General features: G+C 41.5%; 1 protein-coding gene across 1 annotated transcript in view; it reads left to right on the top strand.

The window, feature by feature from the left end:
* Positions 1-26,205, top strand: part of ptpn4a (protein tyrosine phosphatase non-receptor type 4a) — a 32,329-nt gene extending 6,124 nt beyond the window's left edge. Inside the window, exons 2-27 of the mRNA XM_088382961.1 lie at positions 4,389-4,543; positions 8,162-8,269; positions 8,633-8,675; positions 9,428-9,506; positions 9,619-9,663; positions 9,879-9,931; positions 12,274-12,394; positions 12,748-12,835; positions 13,606-13,694; positions 15,650-15,713; positions 16,195-16,367; positions 16,787-16,855; positions 16,970-17,104; positions 17,260-17,421; positions 19,095-19,254; positions 19,791-19,874; positions 19,947-20,003; positions 20,124-20,280; positions 20,829-20,995; positions 21,087-21,177; positions 21,304-21,365; positions 21,454-21,600; positions 21,734-21,862; positions 22,718-22,866; positions 22,937-23,072; positions 23,147-26,205. Coding sequence (XP_088239087.1) covers positions 4,406-4,543; positions 8,162-8,269; positions 8,633-8,675; positions 9,428-9,506; positions 9,619-9,663; positions 9,879-9,931; positions 12,274-12,394; positions 12,748-12,835; positions 13,606-13,694; positions 15,650-15,713; positions 16,195-16,367; positions 16,787-16,855; positions 16,970-17,104; positions 17,260-17,421; positions 19,095-19,254; positions 19,791-19,874; positions 19,947-20,003; positions 20,124-20,280; positions 20,829-20,995; positions 21,087-21,177; positions 21,304-21,365; positions 21,454-21,600; positions 21,734-21,862; positions 22,718-22,866; positions 22,937-23,072; positions 23,147-23,482 — 3,042 coding nt within the window. The 5' untranslated portion in view covers positions 4,389-4,405 and the 3' untranslated portion in view covers positions 23,483-26,205. The remainder of the gene's footprint in view (positions 1-4,388; positions 4,544-8,161; positions 8,270-8,632; positions 8,676-9,427; positions 9,507-9,618; positions 9,664-9,878; positions 9,932-12,273; positions 12,395-12,747; positions 12,836-13,605; positions 13,695-15,649; positions 15,714-16,194; positions 16,368-16,786; positions 16,856-16,969; positions 17,105-17,259; positions 17,422-19,094; positions 19,255-19,790; positions 19,875-19,946; positions 20,004-20,123; positions 20,281-20,828; positions 20,996-21,086; positions 21,178-21,303; positions 21,366-21,453; positions 21,601-21,733; positions 21,863-22,717; positions 22,867-22,936; positions 23,073-23,146) is intronic.
* Positions 26,206-27,326: the final 1,121 nt, after the last annotated feature.

The following is a 27,326-nucleotide window of genomic DNA, read 5'->3' as shown; positions in this document are numbered from 1 at the left end:
CAAACAAACAAAAAAAACCTAATCAACAAAAAACAAAAATCCACATGAAAATGACAGAGTTTTAAACGATCCTTGTGACCAGTCATTACTCTGGCCACAGTCAGACTATTTAGAGTCAACGTTGCGTAAGCTCCTTAAATGCCGTGCAGTATTTGGTGTCAAAGCTGTGCCAGCGCTGATAAAATAAAAGCTGCACCTCTGAGTCTGGACTTTGGCCCCGTCCAATGATGCCAGCAGAAATAAAGCTTTGCTAAGAAAGCCTAGTGCTGGGAGATTTGTATCAGCTCTTTAACACATTAAGATGTGCATGCACCTTGTAATTTGCGTGCTGCAAATTGTGGCCAAGAATCAGGATTACTCCAGACATCAATTTCTTCTGTGTAAGGCCAAAATAATGCTTTCTCTGCATTATTTTTGAATCAGTGGCTAGAACAGAATGCCAGGTGGTTTTCAGCAGGTAAGCCCACGCTTTGCTGTTTTGGCCTCGTTTATCCATCAAAATGTATTCCACCCACATGCATCTCTTCATCTTCAACTCTTTGTGCAATCACGGGTACAAAGACATGCCCTAAAAACCCCCTCCCGCAAAAGCTAATGTAAGTTTTGTAACTTTGTTTGCCTTTGCACCATCCGAAATGGCTTGATATAGCCGCAACGTTTTTCTTTCATGTGTTGTTACTCTCATGTTGGCTGAGAGCCGATAAATGGTATAGGAACAAACATGGCAACATTATTTGTGGTATCAAAGGGGCAACCCGTACAATACAGGGGTGAGCTTGGTGAAAGCTACAGCGTCAGCCCTGTGTTCTAATCCATGAATGCAGGTTAGCTGATGCATGCTTTTCATTCACGCATACACAGAGGGTCATTTCATAAGGGCGCTCGCTCGTTCAAGCCTGATGTTCGCGAAGGCATTTGAAACACAAAGCGGAAGCCCTAACATGGCTCGCCTGCCTGCTACCTGGCTTGTCATATTTTTCATTTATGCCCTCATGGCCAAATATGATCGTGGACACAACTAGTTTTGCAAATTTGTTGATGGACACTGGGATAGGTTAATTGAAATAATAGCACTGTCCATTTAGTGTTACATCAAGGGTGGGAGAAATAAGCCAGCGTTGCAGTGGTAAGTAAATAAGTCAACAATTTAAAGCTGTTGTCATATTTTGAAGATTGCTACCACCAGTCGCGTAATTACTGAAATCACATAGGGTAACTTAAAAAAGTGTGCTAGCTTAATGCTAATGCACACTGCAAATTGCCTTTGGCTAAGCAAAAAAAATGTCCGAACACAAATGGTGCAGCAACACAGATAGACAATATAACGGCACCCAGGAGCATAATTTATGTTCTTTATAAACTCAGTTGCAGTGAAATTGTCATTATTTTTAATTGGAAAAGAAAAATATATTTTAATTGAATCGTCGTCTTTAGATTATTTTTTTTTTTGAGCCTCAGGTGATGTCGTTTTACGGTCAGTTCCGGTCTGTCAAACTGAAACAATACAAATAATGGAAATTGGAATTAAGATTTGTGTGCAAACTCAGTTTATTATTTATTGCTTAAATGATAACCACTGGCACATTGATTCTTACTTGGAATATTTCTAGATCTGAGTTTCGTGAGTTTTAAGACCGTGGGATTTGTTTGATCCGTTTTGTTCAAAACTCTTGTCACCTAATGCAGCGCACTAGGAAACTCTGCTTCCGCCTCCTGAGGAAGTTAAGTCTTATTGTTGGCTTCTGAGTTATTAAGTCTTCCCACTAACCCTTCTAAGTTTGACTGCTTGGCATTTTCTTTTGGTGTGCGTGCCGGCAGCTTGTGTCATTGTCTATGTGGAAGTTTACAAGTTAAATGTGACTTTCTGGCGGATACAGACAAAACCACAATGCTGTGCCTAGACTGGCTGGAAAATCCACACAGGGAATTTTTCCCTTCCTTTCGGCGACCCTGTTAGGTTGTTTTCAATCGTTATAGGAATTTCATGGACATTTTTTTTTCTTCATGTATTTTGTGAATAATTATAAAAGTCTTGTAAGTAGATGTGCAATTGACCACCTGTTTGTGGCCTAGCTTCATTTTAATTGTTCCGAAGACAATACAATTCGTGGCTCGTCTCGTAAATAAATTAGAATATTATAAAAAAGAAAACTTGGGTCAGGAGAAGTTCAGCCATTGAAGATGCCTTTTTGTTGTGTAACCTTTTTTCAAGACTTTGAGTCTTTAGCAACTGTGGAGAATCGTTTTCTGGATGACACACCATTTTATAATGTTTAGGTATGTCACAGTGCGTGTGGAAATTGAACTTTTGGGATGGTGCCGTCTTTGATGTTTCTCCACATGGGTGTTTTATGCATGTATTTATACGAGTGTGTGTGTTCCCGCAGACAGGAAAGGTTGCAGAATTGTCTGCGTTTATGATAAGATGAGAGAGCGCTGGAGCAGCCCAGCAGAGAACAAGACTGTTGGGTCTTGGGACGCGCACACGCACACAGACACACAACAATTTGCAAGCGCTGCTGCCTGCAGGAAGCAATAATGTTAGCATGCTTCCGGAGATCCAGATCCTTCTCTCTGGGGAGTGTGACGATCCAGTCCAGCTCAAAACTGACAGCAGAGCAGAATTGAGCAAAGACTCAAGCTGTTAAGCCCGAACAAAAAGTGATCAAAAATAGTCCTTTCTGCTTTCCATCGTTGCTCATTTTTTAAGGCAAATTCAACAATGTGCATCCTTAAAAGTGTGAATTCAAACAAATACGCAACTTTAATCAGTTTTCGACATGGGTCTTTTTCAAGTGTCTTGTTATTGCAAACATGTCTACCTAATTTCATGTTGGTCCGTAAAACTGGAGTCAGGGGATGGTTTTTTTTTTCTAGTTTTCCGCTTTATTGTGACTTTTAAGAGGGACATGTTGGAGAGCCTTAAATCTTTTTTTCCATCAGGTTACAGACGGTTGTACATTTTTTTGACATTTTGTGCATGTTGATCCCCTCGACAAAACAACAAAAAAACAATTCTCAATTTCAGATTTGCCATAACAGTGAGTAGGACGCCTCTCACCCAAAGGTACATAAAAAAATGGATGGATGAATCTTCACTTTGCACACTGCTGTATTTGTTGTTGAAGCGCATAAAGCGAAAGATCTGCTTTCAAAACAATTGCATTCCCCAAAGTATTGAGAGAAGCTACAAAAAAAATAAACGTTGACTGAAATTTATTCAGGGACACTGGATGACTTTATGATTCATTTAGCTGTGGAAACATTTTTACCCCCAAAGGAAATAAAAATATTTTTTATATAATGTACCACTGCCTCCACTACCACTGTATTGAGTTTGTTAATTTTATACAGCATACGATGAAATTAAATTTATGCACTCTCCAGTATGTATATGTCTTAAATTGGATGGCACAAAACTGTTTGGACAGGAAGAGAGCAGTGGAAGGCAAGCCAGCCTGTGGGTATCGTCTGTGTGTCAGGCCTCATCATTTATGTATCCCACTGTGAGCCAGTGATAGTACAGCATCCTTCAGCATTCAGCTGAGCTTCAGTCTCCGCCTTCCCCACGTCTTCCCCGCGAGCTGGTTGGCAAAGCTTTCTCTTTGTCTACACGGCGTTGCTGTGTGCAGGTGGCAACCTGAAAATATCGCTCGCTCCAAAATGAATGATGTTGCTCCTTATCGCTGGCTGTCTTGTGGTCAGTATGTTAAGATGACCTTTGGGTATCAAGATATTTCCTCACTAATTGACCGTTAATTGTCTGTTTGTCTGCAAAATTAGGCGCAGTTCAATGTGGGATTTTATTTCCCATCCGTCCCACCGTCCAATTCGTTTAGCGTTGCCCCAAAGTCAGTTGGAATGGATCAAAAGTCTTCTACTCTTTAAGAAGACTCGCTCTTGCTCACTAAAGATGTTGATGTCATTATTTTACACGGTGCTCCTCACTTGCCAGAGGTCATGAAACAGAAGGAATAAAAACATTTCAAATCTGCTTTGGTATTTAACTTTTTGTTTTTTGTGGCGTTCGATTTCAAAGCAAAGTGCTGTTGCACTTGGTCGCGGAGTATTTTCCATATTCCCTGAGATGGGATCTGCTGCTTCTTTGGTGCTCGTTGACATTTTTTAGTCATGAAGCACTCCTTGTGCTGCAAGTCTTTGCTTGTACAATCTTTCGAGCTATGTTGCAGTGATGAGGGGGATGGAAGGCACATGGTAATTCTTCGCGTAATCAGAATAGTTTTGTACTCCAATCGTATTGGTTCACAGATCAGGCATTGCCCTCGTGACACTCCACTTTGTCGTAGTTCTTAATTTGCTATGTTTTTGTTTCACTCATGACCCACATCTCCTTCCGGTTGTGTTTTTTTTTTTTCCCAACTTCACAGAACCCGGTAGGAGCGTGATGAGCGCGCGCTTCCGCTTGCCTGCTGGCAGATCCTACAATGTCCGGGCGACGGAGCTGGAGCGAGACAGGCACCACACACAGGTTGTGTGCAACATACTGCTGCTGGACAACACTGTCCAGGCTTTTAAAGTCAGCGTAAGTACTTCAGTAAACTTCAACTTGGAGATTTTAGGAGATCAAGATTCCAAATGACCTTTCTCTCACTCACAGGCTATGGGCAATTAAAAGTTTTGAAACCAGAGTCACTAGCATAGAAAGAAACAGCGGGGGTGTAACAAATAAACAATATGGACACTCTGAGATCTCCATACCATGGCCCCGCCTCGTGCATGTGTGTGTGTGTGTGTAGAAAGCACATCTGCATGCTCGTTGGAAAGCAAATATGCCCCGATGAAGGGTGTTCCTTTAAATTTGACAGTATGGGAGGATGTCTCTGCACAAGTTGTTGATGCAGGTGGTGCCGTCGTTGAGGCCAAGCCTACGCCTTTGGCGATTGAGCTCCTGACAGTGTTTTCAAAGAGGAATCGCTTCAGGCAGCGAATTTCAATCCCACCCCCCTCCAAAATGTTGTCAAACAATATACATTTCATTCGTTTTTTTTTTTTTTTTTTTGATGGGAGAAATGTATCTGCTTCATCCCACAATCACAAGAGTAGCTAAAAGCAATTGTATGATTTTGCCCACACAACCTCTCTGCTTCCTGCTCACGATTCCCCGCAAGCCCCCTTTCCCTGCATGGAACTGAATGAATGCCTCGGTCTCTGTCAGTGTCATTGATCAGACCCCTGCAGCCGCAGTAACTTCCTGGAAAGAGCAGCCATCCTGAGAGCCACAATACTTCTATTGATCCTAGCCTTGACCGGCCTTTATTCTAATGGCGAGTAAAAATCCAAAGGCACTTGCTTATTGTCATGGAAACACAAGTGTCAGTGGTGAGAGAGTGTGTGTGTGTGTGTGTGTGTGTGGGCACATACATATGCGCATTAACATACACACACGCGTATAAATGGAGTGATCTGTTGGGCCTTGCGTTAAGACCCAAAAGGTTCTTCCCACAGTGGAGCCACTGTTGTGCTACTTAGAAAGCAAAATCAGAACCAAAGGCAACTACAAGTATTTATTGATTAATCAATTTAACGCTTGAACATTAGTCAACAGCACTGCTTTTATATGCTGGTCTTGTTACTGAAAAGCCCAACATGTGTCACTTTATATTTCTTATATTGTGAAATAAAATTTTCCCAAAAGGAACAAGGGAATTTTTCAAATCGGAATAAATTGCAAGTATAGTAAGTATTGTGTTTGAACTTAGTGGTTCCATTGCGCAGTACGGAATAAGTAGCTTAAATGCGATTATAATGAAGGCATGCAAAGATTAATATTGCACATTCAAAAGTGAAATGAGGTTTTTCTCATTTAATGACTTGCTTGCTTCTTCTTTGGAACCACAAAAATACAGTTTGTGGACTTTGACACAGTTTTTTGGTTCGTCGTTATAGCCTGAAGAAGCAAATAAGTATTTCACAGTAATTGTCACCAATTATTTTCATCAGTTGTCGTTAGAACCTCCTCATGTGATGTCAATGGAAATTCCGGAAAGGCAAATAAACAGATTTGGTGATTAGGGAATTTGCCCCTTTTTTTTTGCCAAGAACTGTGTTTGTGTGTGTTTTTTTTTTTTACAGTTCCACGCAGAGTAAAAGTTAATGAAGCATGTTACACAAAGTGCTTGTATGCCAGTTGATATTTCCTGCAAGTTGTACTCGAATGAAAACAAGCCCTTTTGTGTCACAATCTTTTTATTTCCCCTTGCAGTCGGGATGCCCTCAGTCATCACGCACGCTGTCTGTCTCTCGTCTCCTCGCTCTCACGCACGCAGACGCTATTTGTGTCAGTGCTTGTGGTGGACTGATGAAGAGAACCACAAAGAGCGTTTGTCTCATTCAGCAGCGTCGTCAATCACTCCTTTTCTCTTGGCTGCTCACTTTTGTCTTTTTTTTTTTGTTTTGTTTTCCTCTGTAACTCTCTGTCTACGTACTTTTTTTCCTCAATGTGCTACACACACACTTTCTTGCTTGCCCTTGTTGTTTGTCTTGTTTTACTCTTCCCGTGGTTTCCGTTTGATGTCACGCTCAGTTCCAGCCCGCCGTCCCTTTAGATTAGAACATTGGAGTTTGAGCTCAAAAGTGGAGAGAAAAAAAAAAGCAGTCCCGAGTTCCAACACACAGTGGCGGAGGCTTCCCTGTGAATTGAAATAAAAAGGAGCTCTGAGCGTTTGCATATCAGGCTTGGGAAGTTGGGAAGAAGCAGGAAGCATGCCTATGAATAGCTTGAGAAAGGGAAGTAAGAAAGGAAAGTGGAAATGAATGTTCCATTCTGATAGTGTGTCATCATATGTCAATATATTTCAAATGTAAAATGATTAGATAATCTGTATGAAAAATACATTGAAAGAAAACTGTAATTCAGGAAATTGGAGTATTTTGCATTGATTTCTCATCAATAATGGATGTCACACCTCAACATTATTGCATTATTTATAATCTGCCTCGTTCCAATTGCAGTCACAAATGATACTTGTCAGTGTCCTACCGGTTCAAATTGACCTGCAGCCGAATCAAAACATATTGACTGTACTTTTTTCATGTGATTTGTTTTTGTTTATTTCGACCAGTACAAAACACTTTTGTACAACTTTAGTTCACATTTTTGTTTCACATGACTTGTCGAAAAAGGGAATGTTGTAAATTGTAAAGTGAGCAGTAAGGAAAATATGAGCAGTTAGTCACTGTCAGCTGACACACACACAAAAAGGGCTAATGGACGGCCGGAGATCCTCGAGGCCCGCTATATCATCGAGCCAACTGTCAACTATCCGTCCGCATGTGCCTTTCGCGTTGCAACGGTGACAAACTGGCACATGTTCACGCTCCACACTGGGCTGTAAAAAGTGTGTCACTAGGCAAAAGAGAGAGAGGTGCGAGAAAGCAGTAGGTTGGCGAACGCGTGCGTATTTTCCCGCAGGAGCTACGATGGTGTGGTTACACACTCGCATTTGATTTTTTATTTTTTTTGTTTCACACTAGGTTCCACAGTTCTTCTCGGAATTACGGTTCAATCAATGAATAATGTCGACGAACGAAGCTGTCAAAATAAAACCAACTTCTCGCTAATGTTTTATCTTTATCATTCATACTCCAGTTTTATAAGACTGTCCTGTAATTCAGTACGATGGGTGTCAAATTATTAGCTAAAGTGTTCAGAAAGCAGATCTCAAAGCACATTGCAATTAACTACAATTTTCACTGTACTCATCAACATTACCAGCGCCACACTTGCGATCCTATAGTAGCCCTCCGGCTCCGCTTCCTTCTTTGTACATTTTCTCTCGCTAATTGTTGGTGAATGAGTTTATCTCGTTGAACATAAATATTCCAGACAAGTTTGGAGGGGAAATGCTCTTTCCAGCTCTGTAGTCTGATACAACATGGCACTTGCAGTGAAGTTCCACTGACTTAGATATGATTTAATTAGTTCCTCCCTCATCCTCGTAGCCCTCCCCGACACTCTTGTGATGTTTTAATTGAGGATTTCGGTAACGTCAACGGACAAGGGCATACCTCCGAGATTTGCAAAGAAACCCGTGCCTTTTAAAAAGCTGGTATTGTGGCCCAGTTTTACAAACAGGTTTTTAGACCCACTTTTTATTTTTATTTTTTAAATGGCCCTTCTGCCTTGTGTCCTTATGTGCAGAAGTCTGATCATGGGCAGGTCTTGCAGGACCTTGTCTTCAAGCACCTGGAGCTGACGGAAAGAGACTACTTTGGCCTGCACTTGGCAGATGACTCTTCGGATGTTCCGGTCAGTATTGTGGTTGGACGATCCACGAGTGTGTGTGTGTGTATAAACAAACGTGCACGTGGTAAAGTTGGCTTGGCTTGTTGGCCAGTATTTTTCCTGAAATTCATTGCTCCTCTCAAGATGGCGTAGCATCACTCACAATTAGTAAAGTTGTTTTCATTGAGTCACATACCTTATTGTAGTTTCAGACAGATGGGAAAGATTTTCTATTATATTTATGCGGTATGCAAGTTTGTATCAGTGTTCACGTATTTTTGATAGTCGTGCGTGTGTGTGTGGCCATTGATGAATAATTTAGGCGATGTAGTCATGCTGTGGAAGCGTTATGATGTCTCTAAGTGTCTCTCAATCAATATTTTACAGCGCTGGCTGGATCCCAACAAGCCCATCAGGAAGCAGTTAAAAAGTAGGTGAAATCCACAACATGACACTTTAACCAAGCACCTCAGACGGTTCTCCCAAACTGCCCCCGAAAATTCCGAATGCATCAGCTGGTCGAAGGCGTAATCTGTCGTCGGACTTTAGCGAGCGATTGCTTGAAATCTGCTCCCCACCTCCAGCAAAATGACCCAGTCCGCATGATCTGTGTTTTCAAATGTTAAATCTGCCTTAAGCGATGATTAAACTCCATTTCAACCCTGCTCTTATATTTGCTAGTGAGTAATTTAGATTTTGTAACGTCAAGCTCTGAAACAATCAAGCACCATCGCTTTTGATTTAGGACTATTCTAAATCTGCAGTCCTGCAGCACCGCTTGAACTTTATTTCAACCGCGATGTTTTTATTGTCTCATCGCGGAGCGCCTTATTCGGTACAGCACATCTTCTTTAAGCGTGCTTGTTTTATACATTTCACGTGTTTATCATCTTTTATCTTCACGATTGGGAGGCAGTGATGTGGAATGCAGCACAATGTCTCTATTGGCCACCTACTATAAGGATAAACACACTTTTCCTATTGTTGGCATATCCAATGGTAAAAATAGGTACTACCAGGTTTTTTGTTTTGCTAACATGGCTCTTTTTGAATAATGTGTTTAATTCAGCAAGGTTTTGGTGCAAGCTGTGATAGTATTGTGAAGTGAAAAAAATAATTTGACAAATTATTAATATTTGAGTGCTGAAATGACTTTCAACCCTTTTTTCCATGTTTTTCCAGGAGGTTCCCCCCACAACTTGAGCTTCAGAGTCAAATTTTTTGTGACCGATCCCAGTAAACTTCAGGAGGAATACACACGGTAAAACCTTTTTTGTTTAGTTCAACTATTACGCAGATTAATGACTGAGTTTGGTTCTTTTGACTCCGGCAATGGTGTTCAATCAGTCACCAGGTTGTCCTTTTCTCCTCAGGTACCAATATTTTCTTCAGATCAAGCAGGACATATTCACTGGAAGGTGAGTTTGTGTAGGCTGATTCTCATGTTTTGGTTTAATCTATTTCTTTGAATATTCCCACCAGAAATTTTTTTTCTCACATTTCAATATCACACCATGAGGAATCATCCATGTGTAAAAACAACTGTGATCTTGTCTCTTTGGCTCCAACGCTAAATTCTATCTGTGTACAGTATACAAGTGAGTGTGTTTATGTGTTTTCTTCCGACATCCAGATTGCCCTGTCCTCACAACACAGCTGCACTCTTGGCTTCCTATGCTGTTCAATGTAAGTAGCGCTCCCTGGATACACTCACTCTTCATTATGATTGAAATCCAATTCATTAAAGCTCTCTTTATGTACACACACTGTAAAAAGTAATGGCTGTGGTTGGTCCAGTGCCCTTACGGCTGCTGCTCACAAGCCATTACTATTCAATTACTAAGCTGCGGTCTGTTATTAATGGCACTGTACATGAATATGCAGCATGATGGTGGAGAGCACTGTTTTGAAATCTTCACTGATGCACGTTCAACCCACTGGCCAATCAAAATGAGAGGGGGGGGACTGATATTAAACAGTTTGCTCATTCTGTCATGAAATTGTGCATTTTGGAAGTCAGACTCAAATTAGCAGTGTGTAAATATTGGAATCTTTGGTGGAGTTTCTTAGCTGTTTGTTTTCAATTTTACACTGCATCTTGTTGACAGGGTGGACAATGACATTTTGGACAAAATGATTCTAATGATGTGGAATCTCTCCGAATGCTTCAAAAGTACATCAAGATTTAATTCTTTCGTCATTAATCCAGCAGCTACTTGTATTATTAGATTTCTTTAGTCCTTCGTCATTAATCCAGCAGCTACATGTATAAATAGGTTTTGTAGAAAAACCTGCAAAGTAGAGATACTTAGTCACGTTCGCAGAAGACATGGAGGTATTTTGAGTAATCTCAGATAATCCTTATAATATGCCACTTGGATTTTCTGTAGGCTGGTTTTACTACCGTGTAATTTGAGCACACGTGTGCAATATGCTCCGAACTAATACAATCTTACACCATCTGTACATGCACTAAACTAGATCGAAGCAGGTCTGCTTATGGTACATTACGTAAACGTTCATTTTGCTTGATCCACCAACATCCACAAATGAAAAAAAGAACTCAAAATTGAAATTCATACATGTTCTCTTTGGCAATATACTTCTTTCAGGTGTATGCAAGATTTCACCCCCACCATGTATTGCACAGCAAACATCGCAGTGAGGCTTAATCGTTCTTTACTGCAGGATGTTTATCCGCCAGCTGTTTGTGACACGTTTGGAGCATAGGAAACTATCAGAGTCTGTTCGTGCTCATCTGCTCGTGTCTCATCCCCCCCCCCCTTTTCTCCACATGCTCTGATTTTGTGGGCTCGCACACTATATAGGTCAGAAAGGAGATTTGGCCTAGTGCGCCGACATCATGACACTACCGCTTTTTACACGGAACAACCCAAACACACTCTGCGGCTCAATTCTCACTTCACCCTGTGCCAGCCAGATTATGCAGATAAATGTTTGCTTTGGGAAGAAAAGGGCTGCAAGCAGCCGCATATGCCGCTAATTCAGTACGCTCGGTCCATGTGCCAGTACTGATCAAACGAAATCCTGCATTAAAGCCTCATTCACAAAAGCTCTTTTACAATTTGTGAAATGGTATCGGAAATCCTCAGCATACTGTTAAAACGGGACAAATTTGTTTTGGTTTTTAATTCAACATGAGCCGCGTTATCTTCTGTAGCTTGTCTACAAAGTTGCACCGACAATAATAGAAGCTGGTTACGTTTTTGTAAAAGATGGTTTCAATATTTTGTTGTTTATGTTTAGCTACACTTATTAGCTGGTGTGCACCAAATGAAGAATCTCTGGCGATATTTTTGACAATAGTCCGCATGTACTCGTCAGGATTTGTGTCAAAGGTGTTGAAAGGTGAAGCAGGCACTAAATTACCATCAGCACATATAAATCCATGGTCCGAAATGGAGAGCTTAACAGCTTGTTTACGCTTTGCCGCTCATTATTGAAAGCCTGAGTTGATGCTGGCTGAACTGAACCGTGTTAAAGTAATAACCGCAACCAACACCGTTCCAAGACCTCAGCTTTCGACTGTACATGGATTTCTCCCTGGAGTTATGTGCGCATCAATAAGCGGGTGGGCTGGAATAGATTTATTTGTCAATATGCTTAGTCTGCAGACGTGTAGGTTAGTCCAGGGACTACTTGAGCGAATTGATGCTTTTGAACTTCGAGTGCGAGCTATCGAGCTAATGGCTTTGGGAATTTGATCCACGCCGCCTTCCTCCGATGCTTATGAAAGAGCGAGATGGGGGAATAATTTTCCCTCCTTATGCTTCTCTTCCTGGAAAAATGAACACTTGCATTATTTTTGTATTCAGATTTTCATCCAATTGAAGGCGTTAACATCACTTTGTTGTTGGATAATATTAATTCGAAGACATGAATGATACCTGACAGATAGTTAGGCCCGTGGCAATTTTTCCAATGTATGCCATTTTGCTGTCTATACCAAATGTACAAATATCTGCTGATAAATTGACGCTAGCTCTACGTCGCCCTCTGTGTTGTAGCCGAATTGGGGGACTACAATGAGACTGAGCATCCTGTGGGCTATCTGTCTGAGTTTTGCTTCATCTCCAACCCGCCTCAAGATTTCCATAAAGAGGTCGCCAAACATCACCAGCAGCACAGGTACGCAAATTTGAAGATAAGTTGTCCCAATTACTTCTCCTGTTTCACATTACAGTATCGTAGTTATTCAATCTACGAGACTATTTGTCTGTTCCCACGCTCGTGTTTTACTACTGCTTTATGTGGCATTCGCCCAGCCATTACACTCTCGCAGTGCTTACTTTTTTGTTTTGCTTTCCTCTGGCTCTTCCTCTCCTTCACCATATGTCTTGTTCGTTAACACACACAGCACACACACACCGACTTATCCTTCCAACAATGTCACCATGCCTCCCCACTTGCTCCACCATCACTGATCCTTGCCTGCATTTTTACTCAACTCTTTGTCCCCCCCCCCCTTTTCTCTCTCCCAGTGGTCTATCTCCTGCCCAGTCGGAGTTTAATTATCTGAACACAGCACGCACGCTAGAGCTCTACGGGGTAGAGCTGCACTATGCAAGAGTAAGTAAAGTTTGATCTGCTAATGCCTGCGTGTGTGCTTGTTTTTCTGTTTATCTAGGTTTCCCCCGTCTCCTAAACAAGCGGCATATGGCCTGTTAGACAGTCATGGTACAGTGTGCCTGCACCTCATGCTTGATAACTTTACCTGCATACTGCTGTGATAAACACTGATAATTAGGTGTCTATTGATTGTAACATTACTTATATCAGATGAGTAGTCAAGTGTCTCAACATATCACAGGTTGGTGTTGTTGTGGGATATTCACACAATGCAGATTGTATTCAATCATTTGCTACCCTGAATGTTTTTATTCGAGAGTCAACCATGTGGTGAGTCAGCATCATTCATTTCTTACTTGTATACTGTAGTTACACACCTTCCAGTGGTTGACTCCAAGGATGAAATAGTGAATCGGATCAGATGGAGTGTCATGACACAGCCTTTAAGTTGTGGATTGGTTGTCCAACGGTAAGATAAAAAGCCTCCATTTATTCGTTAGAATAGCTCTCGGGGTCACTAAACCTGAACCCACGCAAAGTTGCCGTCCCGCTGTGTTTTCTCTCGAGCATCTGCTCTTGTTTTTAGTCAGGTGTATCCACACAGAGGCGGCTCTGTTTAAACCCACCGCCACATTGTTGCTTTGAAACACTGAGGAAGCCTGTCATCAAAATTAATTTTCACCCATCTGGAACGTTTCTCCATATTTGTCTTTTTGTGCATTTGGCACTCCTGTCTCAACACACATGCTCTGTTTGCTCCTTTTTTTTAGGATCAGAGTCACACGGAGATACTCATTGGGGTGATGTCTGCCGGCATTGTCATTTATAAGAACAGGGTACGGATCAACTATTTCCCATGGTGAGTTACACAAACACACACACACACACACACACACACACACAGTTGAGAGATTTACTTAACGCTGCAGCGATGTTCTTACTTTTGATGACTGATCACGAGTTCAACTGGCATCTGGGCTGAGCGTGGGGAATAATTGAGCCACTAAACTCGATTGACCGTAGCCATATATTTATATCCACGAATAATGGTCCAAGTCAAATTGACGCTGGTGCTACTTACTGTTCTGACTTTATGAATACCAGACCTAAGTACAGATGTGTGACCTTGGATAGAGATTTGATGTTTATTTTGTAACCTAATTAAGTTTGATATCCCTAATTAAGTGTGATAGCTGCCCACATTCTTGCCTGAAAGAGAATTAGAAACTGACATCACATCTGAAAGAAATCAGATGTGGCATGACTCAATATGAAAAGTTGTTTGCAAACCAAGCCAAGATTCACTTAGATTTTTTGGGCTCCTCGTAGCAATGGTGGCTAGTGGCTCTACTCAGTGATATTGTGCGGCCAAGAGCAGAGAACCTGCCAACTCGAGAAGCGTGTGGCTAAGGAACAGTGCTTAGTTAAAAAAAAAAAAAAATCTAATTCCTTTGATTTATTCATACTGGGCACTCCTTATATTTCTGGGGACCCATTCCTGGCAACTTCTCCTGACATTCACTCTTTGGTCTGTGCAGTTTCGAGTTTGGTTTTAACAAAGAAAAAAACAACTATTAGTCATTTTCCACCCAGACAGAGATCCGCTAATTTGGGGAATCAAACGGAAGATATTGTTGATACAACTCCACCTGAACTGCCTCCAGGAATCCTTGTTGCTTGGAAATGTACTGTGGGGTATTTTGATAACCAATCCCTTAGTTGCTGAGGTGGCTATTACCATTTAAACCTAACTGCACCCCATTTTTTTTTTTTTGTTCGAATTATGTGGCTGATTTGCTCATTTTTCTTCATGCGTTGTACCATATTTCTCAAAAATACTAAAACATCTTCCTTGTTCTGAATTGCATCCAAAAATGGATCGAGTCCGTATTGGGTTTTTTTGGGGGGGAGAAATCTTTCAGGTTTTTACCGTTTGTCTTGGCAATGAAAAGACAAACAAATAAGGCACACTTAGATGTGCATGACTCATGGACAACCTCATCTTGTGTGTGCGCATGTGAAATATATTTAGCAGGGGATGATGAGTCACAGTAGCAGTCGAGCTCTAGGAAGGAATTATGTTACTCTGCTGCTCATCAGCACACCTCTTACAGTGTGTGCTCATCGAACATAACAACACGATTCTTTTCAGTAGAAAGACCAGATGCGAGATCCAGGTGACAGTGACTGGGCAAACTTGTGCTGCGGTACTGTAGATCCACCTTACTGGACCTGTAGCATCCAGATGACACAAATGTCTCTAACATGTATATACACACACACCACAAAATTATGTTCAGTTGTTAGTACGCTAAAAGACAACCATGTGTTCCACGCCCCACCTGCTGTCTCTCGTCTCTCACATGTCTTCAATGTGGAACTGGAACGAACTGATGTCGATTCACTTCAGTATGATTGAGTCACAGTCGGACATAAGCTCATTCAGCCATTGTGGCTTACAGTGGAAGTTTTTACTCACTGCAGGGTCTGTGCCCACCATCATGCCCAGTGGGGTCTAAGTCAGAACATTTGGCTTTTTATTACCACCAGCCGTCCTCTCTGCGTTTTGCTTTTAGCAAACAATCAACTCGTGACTGATTTATTTTAAACACTGTGAAACTTGATGTGGCATGCTGTGTTGCACTGATCCAAATCTGCCACACTACCTAAATGCTTCCTCCATAGCCCATGCTCATTTTTTTTTCTCGATAATCCTGCCTAGAGATTTTGTATTTTAGTATGAGCAGCCTTAAAAAACGCATTCTCTTTTTATAGTTATTAACATGGACACTAACCGTCATTTCTTTCCTCCAGGTTGAAAATTGTGAAAATATCCTTCAAGTGCAAGCAGTTCTTCATCCAGTTGAGAAGAGAGGCGGTAAGTATTTATAAACACAACAATCAAAATTTGGTTCATTACTGTTTTGAATGTTGAATGCAGGTTGTGGTCACCTGCTGGTAGGGAGCGGTATCGCATTCACGTCAGGAACGTTACAGTCAACTGGGAGTTGATTGCCAAACAATTACAAATTCTACTTGGTTTATGTTTCTGACTAAAGTTTCAGACTTTATGTATAATATATGTATTTAAATCGTTAGTTCTGTCTGCCACATTTCAAATATAACTTCCAGCTGCATTTTACAGTCCCTCCCGGGCTTTAAGATTGAGCCAAAGTAATATAACATATCCAGAAATTGTTCTTTTTTTATAGTATTAGCGTTCTGACTGTTCCAACTGTTGGTTTATATTTCTCTGCATTCTTCACCTCCTAAAAAGATGACCCTTTTTTTTTTGCACTTGTTTCCTTTTAAACGCACTTCTTGGTGTTAATCTTGCAACATCTTTTCCTTCCACTCAGACCGAGACCCGAGAGACACTGCTTGGATTCAACATGGTGAACTACCGGGCCTGTAAGAACCTTTGGAAGGCCTGTGTGGAGCACCACACCTTCTTCCGACTGGAACGACCTGTCCCGCTACAGAAGAACTTTTTCTCCCATTACTTCACGTTAGGCTCAAAGTTTCGATACTGGTATGAAGAAGCAGGAGGCATTCAACACACAAATAATCCAAAGCATGTTGAATTCACACACCGCCTTAGACAAATGGAGGAGAACATGCATTATTTGAGACACACAGTTGTTTCACTTTGGGTTTATAGGCTAAAACACTAGATGGCTTGTGGGCACCTTGCATGCTACCTTCTTCCAAAATGTCTCAACTCAATTATTCATGGTTAACCCAAAAAGGCATTTTCAACGTGCAATTGTGGTTCAGTTGGTATTTTATCTCAAACAGTGCAGTACATTTGAAATACTGTATATTTTAATGAAGACCAATGCTACTGCGTTGCAGGAGCGTAATTTGATAATCGACTTCAAGGCTATCAAATCCTCGCATTTTGTAAGGTCCTTTCAGCTTTATGACATTGTTTGTTATTGTTCCACATAGCGGGAGGACGGAGGTACAATCTGTACAGTACGGCAAGGAGAAGGGCATCAAGGACAGAGTGTTTGCCAGGTACTTACTCTGTCTGTCCTAGTTGGGCCAAATCAAACTCCGCACAGCAGCTGTTTTATTTTTGTCTTGAGTTGAAGTCTATTTGCACCTCAAGAAATTGCTTGCTCTGTGCAGATCGCCTAGCAAGCCTCTGGCCAGGAAGTTGTTGGGGGGAACTGACTGGGAGACGGTGAGCAGGAACAGCCTATCAGATGAACGACTGGAGACCCAGAGCCTGCCGACTCGCTCGCCACCAGGGACACCCAATCAGTGCGTCCACATTTTGGCCTTTATATAGGATATGTTGTTGATCTGATTCAAATGAATATGCTTGTGTTATGATCAAAGCTTGAAATGTTATGGTTCCTTTTTTTTTTTTTACACCTCACAGTTAGTCTTAAATTCTGCGTTTGTGTGTTTCTTAGGAATTCGCTGTTCACACAAGAGGGCACGCGGTTACGCCCGTCGTCTGTCGGCCACCTGGTCGATCATGTGATACACACGTCGCCGAGCTTGCCTGTCTTTTCTTCCAATCACAAGTCGGCTTCCTCCACGCAGGCTAACAGCATCAGCTTGGACTCCACCCCGTAAGTGTCGTCCTACCTGTCTGCAGATGTTAAGCCCCTCCCCTTTTTGATGCATGTTTCCTAAATTTGGATTGAGCGTTGATGCGACAGATTTTAGTTCCGTCTCCCATACAAAAATAGTGCCCTCTGTAATTTGGTGGTTAAATTCTACTCATCTTTTGTTAGTGCCGCTCTGTCTGGCTTCACTGCTGAGTTGACTTTTTTTTTCTTCTAATGTCTGCCTATGTCTGTGGCCTCTCCCAACAGTTCACACCCTCTCCTTGTGACACTTAGCCGAGCCCTTTGGAAAGACTAACCCTTTGCAAAAACACTCGTAAAATGTGCTGAGGGCGGAGCCGGTTGAATAACAGGCGGTATAGGAAATCGTCAGCGAGTATTTTCGTTTTATTGTGTTTGAACACTAGCAACCATCCCGTAAATTATTTAATAAGTCTGCAGTACTGTTTCAACATTATTGACAATGATCAATGTACCCTTTCTGAAGTCAGCCTCGACTGACTGAAAACACATTTTTCATTTTTGGCTTTCGGCTAACTTTATTGTTCGACTACTGTATATTAATTTGTGGTTTGTTTGACAGTTTTACAGTTGACTGTCTTTGTGGTTGCCCCCTTGCCATATGTAAAGCACTTTCTGACAGCTCCTAGTTGGCATTTTTTGTTAATCATCTGAAGACGGCTTTTTTTTCTATTCCTCTCTGCACAAAGCAGCAAATATTTACCGTTCTGCAGATATGTTCTGCTGCCTTCAAAGTAACGCGTGCGCACACACACGCACGCGCGCACGTAGCTGCCAAATTGTTGTCTCATTCGTTTGTTCCCAAGCCAAAACGATGACATAATCACCTGGCTTCTCATTGTCTGACAGCACATATTTTCAATAGCTATTTTTCCATTCTTGGCTGAGACACGTTGGCCCTTTTATCACGTCAAAAACAAGTTGTCCTTAATTGCCACCATTTTTTCAAAAATGGAATAAGGCACGCTTAACTTGGCCTTTCATTCTTGGCCAGAAGAGTAAAAGGCAGCTTTTTCATGTAGATAAGGTCTTAATAAGTCTCTGCAACTCTTATACTTGGCTAACCTGGAAGCTTTGAATCTAATTTGATCGGTCATCCATTCAATGCAAAATGAACAAAAAGAATGTGCCATGTTCTCTCAGGCCTGCTGTGCACAGCCACCCTGCTGACCTTGTTTGAAGCCTCAAGTGTATCTGTTTGTGTATTTGTGTGTGTGCGCGCGTTAAAGACACAAAGTGGCACCAGTAAGCAGTCAAAACAAAGGCAATAATGTTTGACGGCTGCGGCCATCCCCAAGGAGGATCATGCCCTCCCACCCACACTCACACACACTGACACAGCGTGTGACGCCTGGCTTGTTACCCTCGCCATGTTGCTGTGGCAAGCATTATACCTGATGAACCTTTCACATCTGTCATTGTCACAGTGATTCCTCTTCGGGGTGTTTTCCTTCTTCTTGAAAGCACATTTCGTTGAAATGAATTCATTGTGACAAATCAGGTCTCTTTGACTCTTGGGACCTTCTTCCTCTCACTTCATCTTTTCTTGTCTTATCTTTTGTATTTGTTTTTGAATTAATGTTTGCTGTACAGTAGTTGCAGACTTTTAATATACTGTATACACATCATAAGGTTTTTGTCCCCGCAATGCCCAGTTCTCCTGACGGGGTGGATGGCCAGCCTCCGGCCCTGCCGCCCAAGCAGTTGAGCAGGAAAACCCTGAGCCAGATTATCCAGGCCCACTCGCAGCAGAGCCTCTTGGACAACCACCTCAACGAGATGTACGATGTTCCTGCCAACACTGACAAGACCACGGTCAGTTGCGTGTTCAGATAAACACGTCCACTCTGTCATGTTGAAAAATCAATAAGTATGAAAATCTTTTAGAAATGTGATATTGTATTTTATATTATTTACTAACGAGTGCACAGTCAGCCTGCTAACTGTTGCTAAGTGAAGTTCCACCATGTGCTCACAAAATGCTAACGCTTGCCAAAAATATCCACCCCTGTCACCAAATTCATATATTTTGCTGACTTTATTTATATTGTCTGCTTTGTGAATAGTAAGAAGGCTTGGGAGCTTGACCAGTATGTATTTCATGATATCTACTTAACATGAAGTTCAATGGAATTTTGTTTTTGTGAAATGAAGATATCTCAAAGGCACTTTATTGTGACGTTGACTCCACAGTCCAAGCATTAAGCCCCATTAATCTTGAATGATATCTGACTGGAGATGCTCAGGGTAGCAGAGACAAAATGTTCCTTTTCTCAGCACTCTATAATTACACTCGTGTCAGAAAACACAAGATAAATTAGGTTTAATGGGTTTTTGACTTGTTCTTTCAGCTAAATGGAGTCGTCCCTCATGATAATCTGGTCTTGATTAAGATGAGACCGGATGAACATGGACGTTTTGGCTTCAACGTTAAGGTACAAACAAACATTTCCTGTCCTACGCTGTTGGTTTTCAGAAGTTAACTGTTTGTCTGTGTGTGCCTCCAGGGTGGAGCTGACCAAAAGATGCCAATCATAGTGTCCAGAGTTGCTCCTGGAACATCAGTAAGTGAACGTCTACTATTATGCTGTTATACTTACAAGACTCTCCTGTTCCATGTTCAACTCAAAATGTATCTTCCCAAATGTGCCATTTGACTCTTTGGATCTCACTTCCCGCTTCAGGCCGACCTGTGTGTGCCCCGCCTGAATGAAGGTGACCAGGTCGTCCTAATTAATGGGCGGGACATCTCGGACCACACCCACGACCAAGTTGTCATGTTCATCAAGGCGAGCTGCGAGAGCCACTCTGGAGAGCTCATCCTACTGGTCAGGCCAAACGGTAAGATGATGTTGTTGATCCCGCGGCAGGGAAATCCATTGCTTGAAGCACCAAAGACAGCTTTGCAAGTGGAAAGTTAGAGTCTAAAAATAAATTTCATCTGGTTGTCGGAAAGCATGTGTGCAAGTACGTTGATGGGGTCAATATATCTGTTCAATAATTTGCATAATTTGTATGATAACAGACTCAAAATTATTGACTCCGGTGTGAGCTGTAATTTTTTTTGACTTCATTTCAAAATATGAAATGCTTCCCTAATTCAGAACCGGACTTGAGAGAAGCTAATGGCAATGAACACATACTAATCTGGTCCCTCAATGTATTCAGTATGTTTAATACATTTAACGCTTGCAAACCTTGATATATGTATTCATCAAAGAGTTCCTTCACCACCTTGAGGGAGCGTTTGATGAATCATTGGAGTGCTTGTCGCTAAATGGGTCAAAGGGGGATTTACATTCATCATACATCGCAGCAGATACATATCATGATGGGCATGTAAACTTCTGTTCACAACTGGATAAACATTTATTAATATTCCCATCCAGCCATTTATGATGTGGTGGAGGAGAAGGTGGACTCTGAACCAGATTTTCAGTACATCCCAGAGAAGTCCCCTCAGGACCCCAGCCAGCTCGATCAGCATGCTTTGAGGGACTCTATGGTTGCCCTGAAGGATGGTCTGAGCAGTGGAGCCATACTGGCCCAGTTTGACGTGAGTATTTATTTATTTTTTAAATCCTACATTTACTTTATATATATGAATTATCAATCAAGTGACGTCAACTTGCTGCTGTTTCTTGTAGCAACTGTACAGGAAGAGGCCGGGGATGACCATGCTGTGTGCCAAATTACCTCAGAACGTTTCCAAAAATCGCTACAGAGACATCTCTCCCTGTATGTCATTGCTGCATAACATTTCCAACTGAAGAATAAATTTATTATGTGTGACACGTGCTGTCATTATTCACTTAGCCTTTTCTCTGTTTCTTTCCTTGTTTTGTCCTTTTGCTCCTTCTGAAGATGATGCCACGCGGGTCATTCTGAAAAGCACAGATGACTACATCAATGCAAATTACATCAATGTGAGTTTTGATTTGCCTCCAAAAAGTGTCTCTTTGAATTTTTAGAAAAAAGCTGTTTATATATGTATTTTAATCCCTGTGTGTGCAGATGGAGATTCCCGCCTCCAGTCTCATAAACCGCTACATAGCTTGCCAGGGTCCTTTGCCCAACACCTGCGCGGACTTCTGGCAAATGACTTGGGAGCAGGGTTCCTCCATGGTGGTCATGCTCACAACGCAGGTCGAGAGGGGACGGGTATGTGAAGGATTTTATCTGAAAATTACCGTTCGTTAATTTGATTTCTTCCGTTTCTTGATATTGTGAGAATTACAGTTGTTGGTTATTTTTTTTAGTAGGCTAGTCTCAAACTCCAACTTTGTTTTTATAGGTGAAGTGCCATCAATACTGGCCCAATCCAGATAGCAGCTCTCCCTACGGAGACTTCACTGTTACATGCCACAATGAGGAAGGCAATTCGGCCTTTCTGGTTCGGGAAATGACACTCATGCACTCACAGGTAAGACAGGCCATTGAGATGAGACCTGTTGTTTGTTTCGTATCAGTGACCAAAATTAGCACGGTTATCAACATTCTCTTCATATTGCTAAAAAGGTTGGAAACAGAAAAATACTTACTACTTTCAGCTCCGTTCATGGTTTATTGGAATGGCTGTGGCATAAATGTTTAAGCACCCAATACAGCCCGATGGAATAACAAAAGGATAGGATGGCCAAACAAACAGCAGGATAGATCAGGGAGGAAATATGGCGCGAGAGCGGTCGGAAAGAATGAGCAGCCGAGGATCCAGAGGAGGTGTGTTGCCATAGTGAGCGGTGTGGGCTGTTCTTTTTCTGGCTCCCGCTGCTCCCGCATGTGGACCACGTATTGAGATCTGGTTACCATGACAACCCAACCAGCCCTAGTCAGTCAGATTCTTGTAAAAGGACAAAACCGCAGAAGAGTGAAGTCGCAAGATGAAAAGCAGAAAGGGAGACAACAAGTTTGCTTTAGTTTGCTGTTTACAGTCATGGTGGTTATTTTGCATTCTTTTAAATTAAAGACTACGGTATAGGCATTGTCTTGACTGGAGGAGATGAAACAATAATAACAGAGTTCTTTTTTTGAGGCAATGTTGTTTGTTATGTTTAGATGTGTAATTCTTTGTTTGTGTACGAGTTGACCTCGCTGACCGTTTCCCATGTGGCATGGCCTTGCAAAATGAACTCGTCGAGAAAGCAGCATTGCTGTCAAATGGTTGCCATTGAGGGCCGTGTTGAGGCGGTACAATACTTCTACACCGAAAGGCGAATAAAATACATTTTTCAGAAAGTAGCATTTATAGTCGTGTGGCTGTATGCGTTTACCTTTGCAGAGTGAGCAGCAGAGAGAGCTGACCCAGATCCAGTACCTGGCTTGGCCCGACCATGGCGTCCCCGACGACTCCACTGATTTCTTGGACTTTGTTGCTTTAGTTCGGAGCAAAAGGACCGGGCAAGACCAGCCGGTGGTGGTACACTGCAGGTACGAGGCTTATGAAAAAATGGCAGACTTATTTCACTTTTAACATAAACCCATCCGCCATTTTCCCCAGTGCTGGAATTGGTCGGACAGGTGTTCTGATCACCATGGAAACAGCGTTGTGTCTCATGGAGTGCGGCCAGCCGGTGTACCCTCTGGAAATCGTCCGGACCATGAGAGACCAGAGAGCCATGATGATCCAGACGCCTGTACGTGGAGCCACGCCTTTTTCAGTCTCGTGTCTCCCACTGACTTGAAACTCATCTGTCTTCGTTTCCACCAGAGTCAATACCGCTTTGTGTGCGAGGCCATCCTGAAGGTCTACGAAGAGGGCCTGGTCCGACCGCTGACGCCCGCCGTCTACCAGCTTCGAGAAGAGGAGGAGGAGAACACAGAGGAAAGAGCAGACAAGGCGGGGCTAGGGTTGGACGAGGCGGTTGCGGCGGAGCTGCTGGAAGGAGGTCTGGATGAGGAGGAGGACGAAGACGACGACGAAGAGGTAGAGGTGCTGGACGTGGGCGAGGTGACGGAGGATGAAGTGGAGGAGCCCAGCGTCGCCAGCGCCACCAGCGAGACCAGCGTCAACCCTGAACCCGAACCCGATCCCGACGATCCGTGACACTTTTTCAGGGCAAGCAGAAGAGGAGAGAACAAACGCACTGTTGCACTTTACAATTACAAAAATGGAAAGAACAAATAGACAACAAACAGAAAACTCATGGACAGGTTCCGATTAAATAAGCAATCTCACCATGTTGATTAGGTACTATTAGAGGCTGTTGTGTGTTCAGGGTACACACAAAGATGCGGAGTTGCTTTTGTGCCATAAGTACGAGGGGATGGGCTGTCCCGTGGACGGAAAGCTTCCCATCACCCTGTCCCTTTTGTGAGTAAGGCTGCCAGACAGACCTGCCTTTTATTGTTTTATTTTCAAGCTGATACAGAGATAAAACCTTTTATCTTTTGTCCCTCCCGAAAGAATATTTATTGTGTTTTATTTTGTGTCAATCCTTGTCCACTGAACAAAATGAGTTGTATGTTTGTACCAGTCTAGAACATCATGCTTTTCCTGGTCCACTTTTAAGTAGTGCAGTGGTCTTGTCCTTCTTAACTGCTTCCTTAATTCTTTTGCTTTGTGGGGGGGTTGATTTAATTTATTGTTTTGATCTTTCTCAGCTTTCTCATTTCAGACTGACTGATGGACACTGGGAGGTGGTGACTTTCGTTCATTGCTTTACCTTTGTCTTTTTTTCCCAGACGTCGTGAAGAACAAAACAGGTTTACAATATTCAGGACGTGAATCATTTTATTTCCAGATTTTGTGTGCATGAATCATTTGAAATCAAGGTACAAGTACATTATTTCTTATATCACCATGGAAAAGATCAGACATTGACAACATGTGCCACCCTAAATGGATGGGATGGAAAATGTTTTTCTCGCGGTTCTTCCAATTAGGGCTGATTTGGGCAAATTCCCTAATAGGAATAATGAAATGTGCCCAAAATGGCTGCTGTCAACCCAGATGGCCAATTTTAAACATGGGTCTTTCAGACATGTTCATGTGTCCTGTAATTATAGACATTTCCACATGTCAAGCATTTTTAGCATATCAAGGTAGGTAGAGCGAGACTAGTTTGCCAGGCCGTACAGAAATCAAACCTGGAAAAAAAAAACTGAAAAAAAAATCACATCCAATCCCTTGAATTTTTCTCATTTGTAACATGCAGCACTTTTTAAAAAGTATATTTTTTAGTATATCTAGTTATACAGCATCATTTCAAGGTACTTGCTTTTGAAGCTGAGTGAATGGCAGTTTGAGTGTTCAGACGCCTAAGTGATCAATTCCAACATGGATTTTTAATTTATTTAACACGCCATGTTTTTCATCGAGTTTTTTCTATAAATATGATTTACCATTGTCATTAGCTGTACGGTGTGTAATTTTTCATTGCTTGGATAAGTTTTGTTTGGAAAATACCATCTTCAGTCCTTCTATACAGTTGCATCCCAATAAATTAGAATGTTTGGAAAATTGAATTTACTTAACTAGTTCTATTCCATAAGTTGAACATATTAATTACATACACAGAAATATTTAATGATTTTTTTTGACAGTTGTAATGGCATAGTGGGACCAAGCCCGTCCCCTTCTCTAAAGATATATAATTGCCTTTAGGTCCCAAGATTGTGACAAAGCACTACTTTTGTCTAAATGAAACTCACTTCATCTAGTTCCTTTGCACCAAGATGTTGCCAAAGCACCACTTTTGTCTAAATGAACTCACTTCAACGTAGTTCCTTAACACCATTACGCCACAAGTACTGCTTTATTACTTTGACTCTATTCAACTTACATATTCTAATTTATTTTGATGCTACTGTATAACTCCTCCTTGTGTTCGCTTTTGAATATTTGGAGCTGTCTGTTCTAAGCCTGCTTGTCTCTTAACTGGAATGAAACATCATGGTGCCATAAAAGCTTTTCCCTCTTTGACATGATTTTTTTTTTTTTGTGGTCGGTTCTGAGAAAACAGGCCTTGTGTTCAAACCGTGCTTACCCCGCCCTTTTATGCTGAGTTAGAATGTCCCCTGTCAAGAAATGAAGTTCTTCTCCAAAACTCATCTGGCTCCCACAGCGCATCTTGTCCATCCTCCTCATGCTTTGTCTTGTTTCCTCCACGTGTTGTGTTGGAACCGCTAAACCGTGCGTTTGTATTTCGCCAGTACATCCTTGAGTTTCTTTTCAAAAACAACAACACTACAATTATTGCTTCCTTCCAGCTAGCTTTGCATTCAGGAGCCAAGTGGAACAATTTTTCATTTTATATAGTTTAAAACCAACAATTTTTAAGACTCTGGCCCCTGTGAGAGCAGCATTGGCAAGACAAATAAGAATAAAAGTTTTTATGACATTTTACCAAGAAAATAAAACACTTGCCCTGAAAGAACAAGTAGCTGTATAATTGAAATGTTTTGTTAATGACCCACAATTGGTTTCTTCTGGGTACAGACTGAAGTTGTTTTTAGAGCGGTTCTAAAATGGGACGGGCCTACTTTAGCTCTATTTTTTGTAAGGTTGAAACCTGTTGTAGATGGTTAGGAAAAGGATGGCACTTTGTACAATGCTGAGTGGCAAGTAGTGCTACTGAAAACAACAAAAAAAATCCTCTTTTTGTTTAGAATTTATTTTCTTTTGTTTAAAAAAAATCAGTAGGGGGGAAAAGAACTTCTAACTACACAGTGCCACTTGTTAATTTTGTGTAAATAATGCTAGACCCTGTAAATACAATGTTGTATATTAAAAAAAATCTTTAAAATAAAAGGGAAAATCAATTGTGAGCAGAAGTATTTTGTTGTTTTCCTCTGGATGATTAAATGTTCCACAACTGGTGTGTACTTCCAAACTTGACTGATTTGACACAATCTATACCGGCGAGTATATATGCTAAAACACCAAGACAATGTTTTTCTTTATATTTTAAATGAAGCTTTTTGTGTGTCGTATAAATGTCTTGTTTTTTTTTCTGACTGGAATCCTGGTTTTACTGGTGCTTTGGACCTGTCTATAAGGTTGATTGTGAACAATTAAAGCTCGTCTGTCAAAGCATGGCCATGTCGCTTCAGATTTACACTGCAAAAGTGAGGTAAACAGGAACGAACTTCACTTCTTGATTTCATAGCCACAGCTTCTTATTTCATATCTACAGTGGCTGTAAAAAGTCCACATAGCCTTTTCAAAAGTGAGACCCAGATAAGTCATTTCAAATCTGTAACATGTAAAACTCAATTGATTTGGGGGCTCTTCAAGGGGAAGTAAACAAGACTTGACTCAGATGTTCTAGTAGGCTTTTCTTGACACTTTTTTGCTATATCGCAAAAGCCTGAAAGTCTTGCGCTAACACAAACTGCTATGTGGAGCTGTTCATAATTAATTCTATCTTAACTAAGGCCCCAGTTCCAGTCTCGAAATGTCAGCAAAAGCTGGCATTCATGTAGACATTGAGGCACTTTAAATTTCTATTTTACATGAATTTTCCCAGTAAAACACTGTTTTAAACTGACCAGGAGAGGGCGCTTATGATTATTGAAAAACATTGACTGTCTCGGTTTACGAAGAAGTACGTAAGTCGGATCATTAACGCTATAGTAAATAAAGTAAATATATATGCAGGAGAAAAACTTTTGGGGCCATTCAAGTGGAGCAATCAAATGAAAATCATTAAGTTGTTCGCCAATAACGCTGTGCCTTTTTTGTTTGTGACCTCGAAATGTCATGTGGGCTGTCGTAAACTGAGGATTCATCAATTTATTACAGTTAATGAGTTGAACGACTAAATGGACCTGTGCATTGTTCTATTATTTGATCTCAAAGTTTCTGTATTGACTGGAAGTAAATTTGCGTATTTGATAAAATAGCAAGGACTAAAAAGTTATGTATGTAATGAAACAAAAGAGTGCAT

The sequence above is a fragment of the Syngnathus floridae genome, chromosome 8 (genome assembly GCF_059516105.1).
Source record: "Syngnathus floridae isolate MCC-2025c chromosome 8, RoL_Sflo_1.0, whole genome shotgun sequence".
NCBI lineage: Eukaryota > Metazoa > Chordata > Actinopteri > Syngnathiformes > Syngnathidae > Syngnathus > Syngnathus floridae.
Note: the sequence above shows the minus strand (reverse complement) of the source record. Positions and strands in the feature narration are given on the sequence as shown.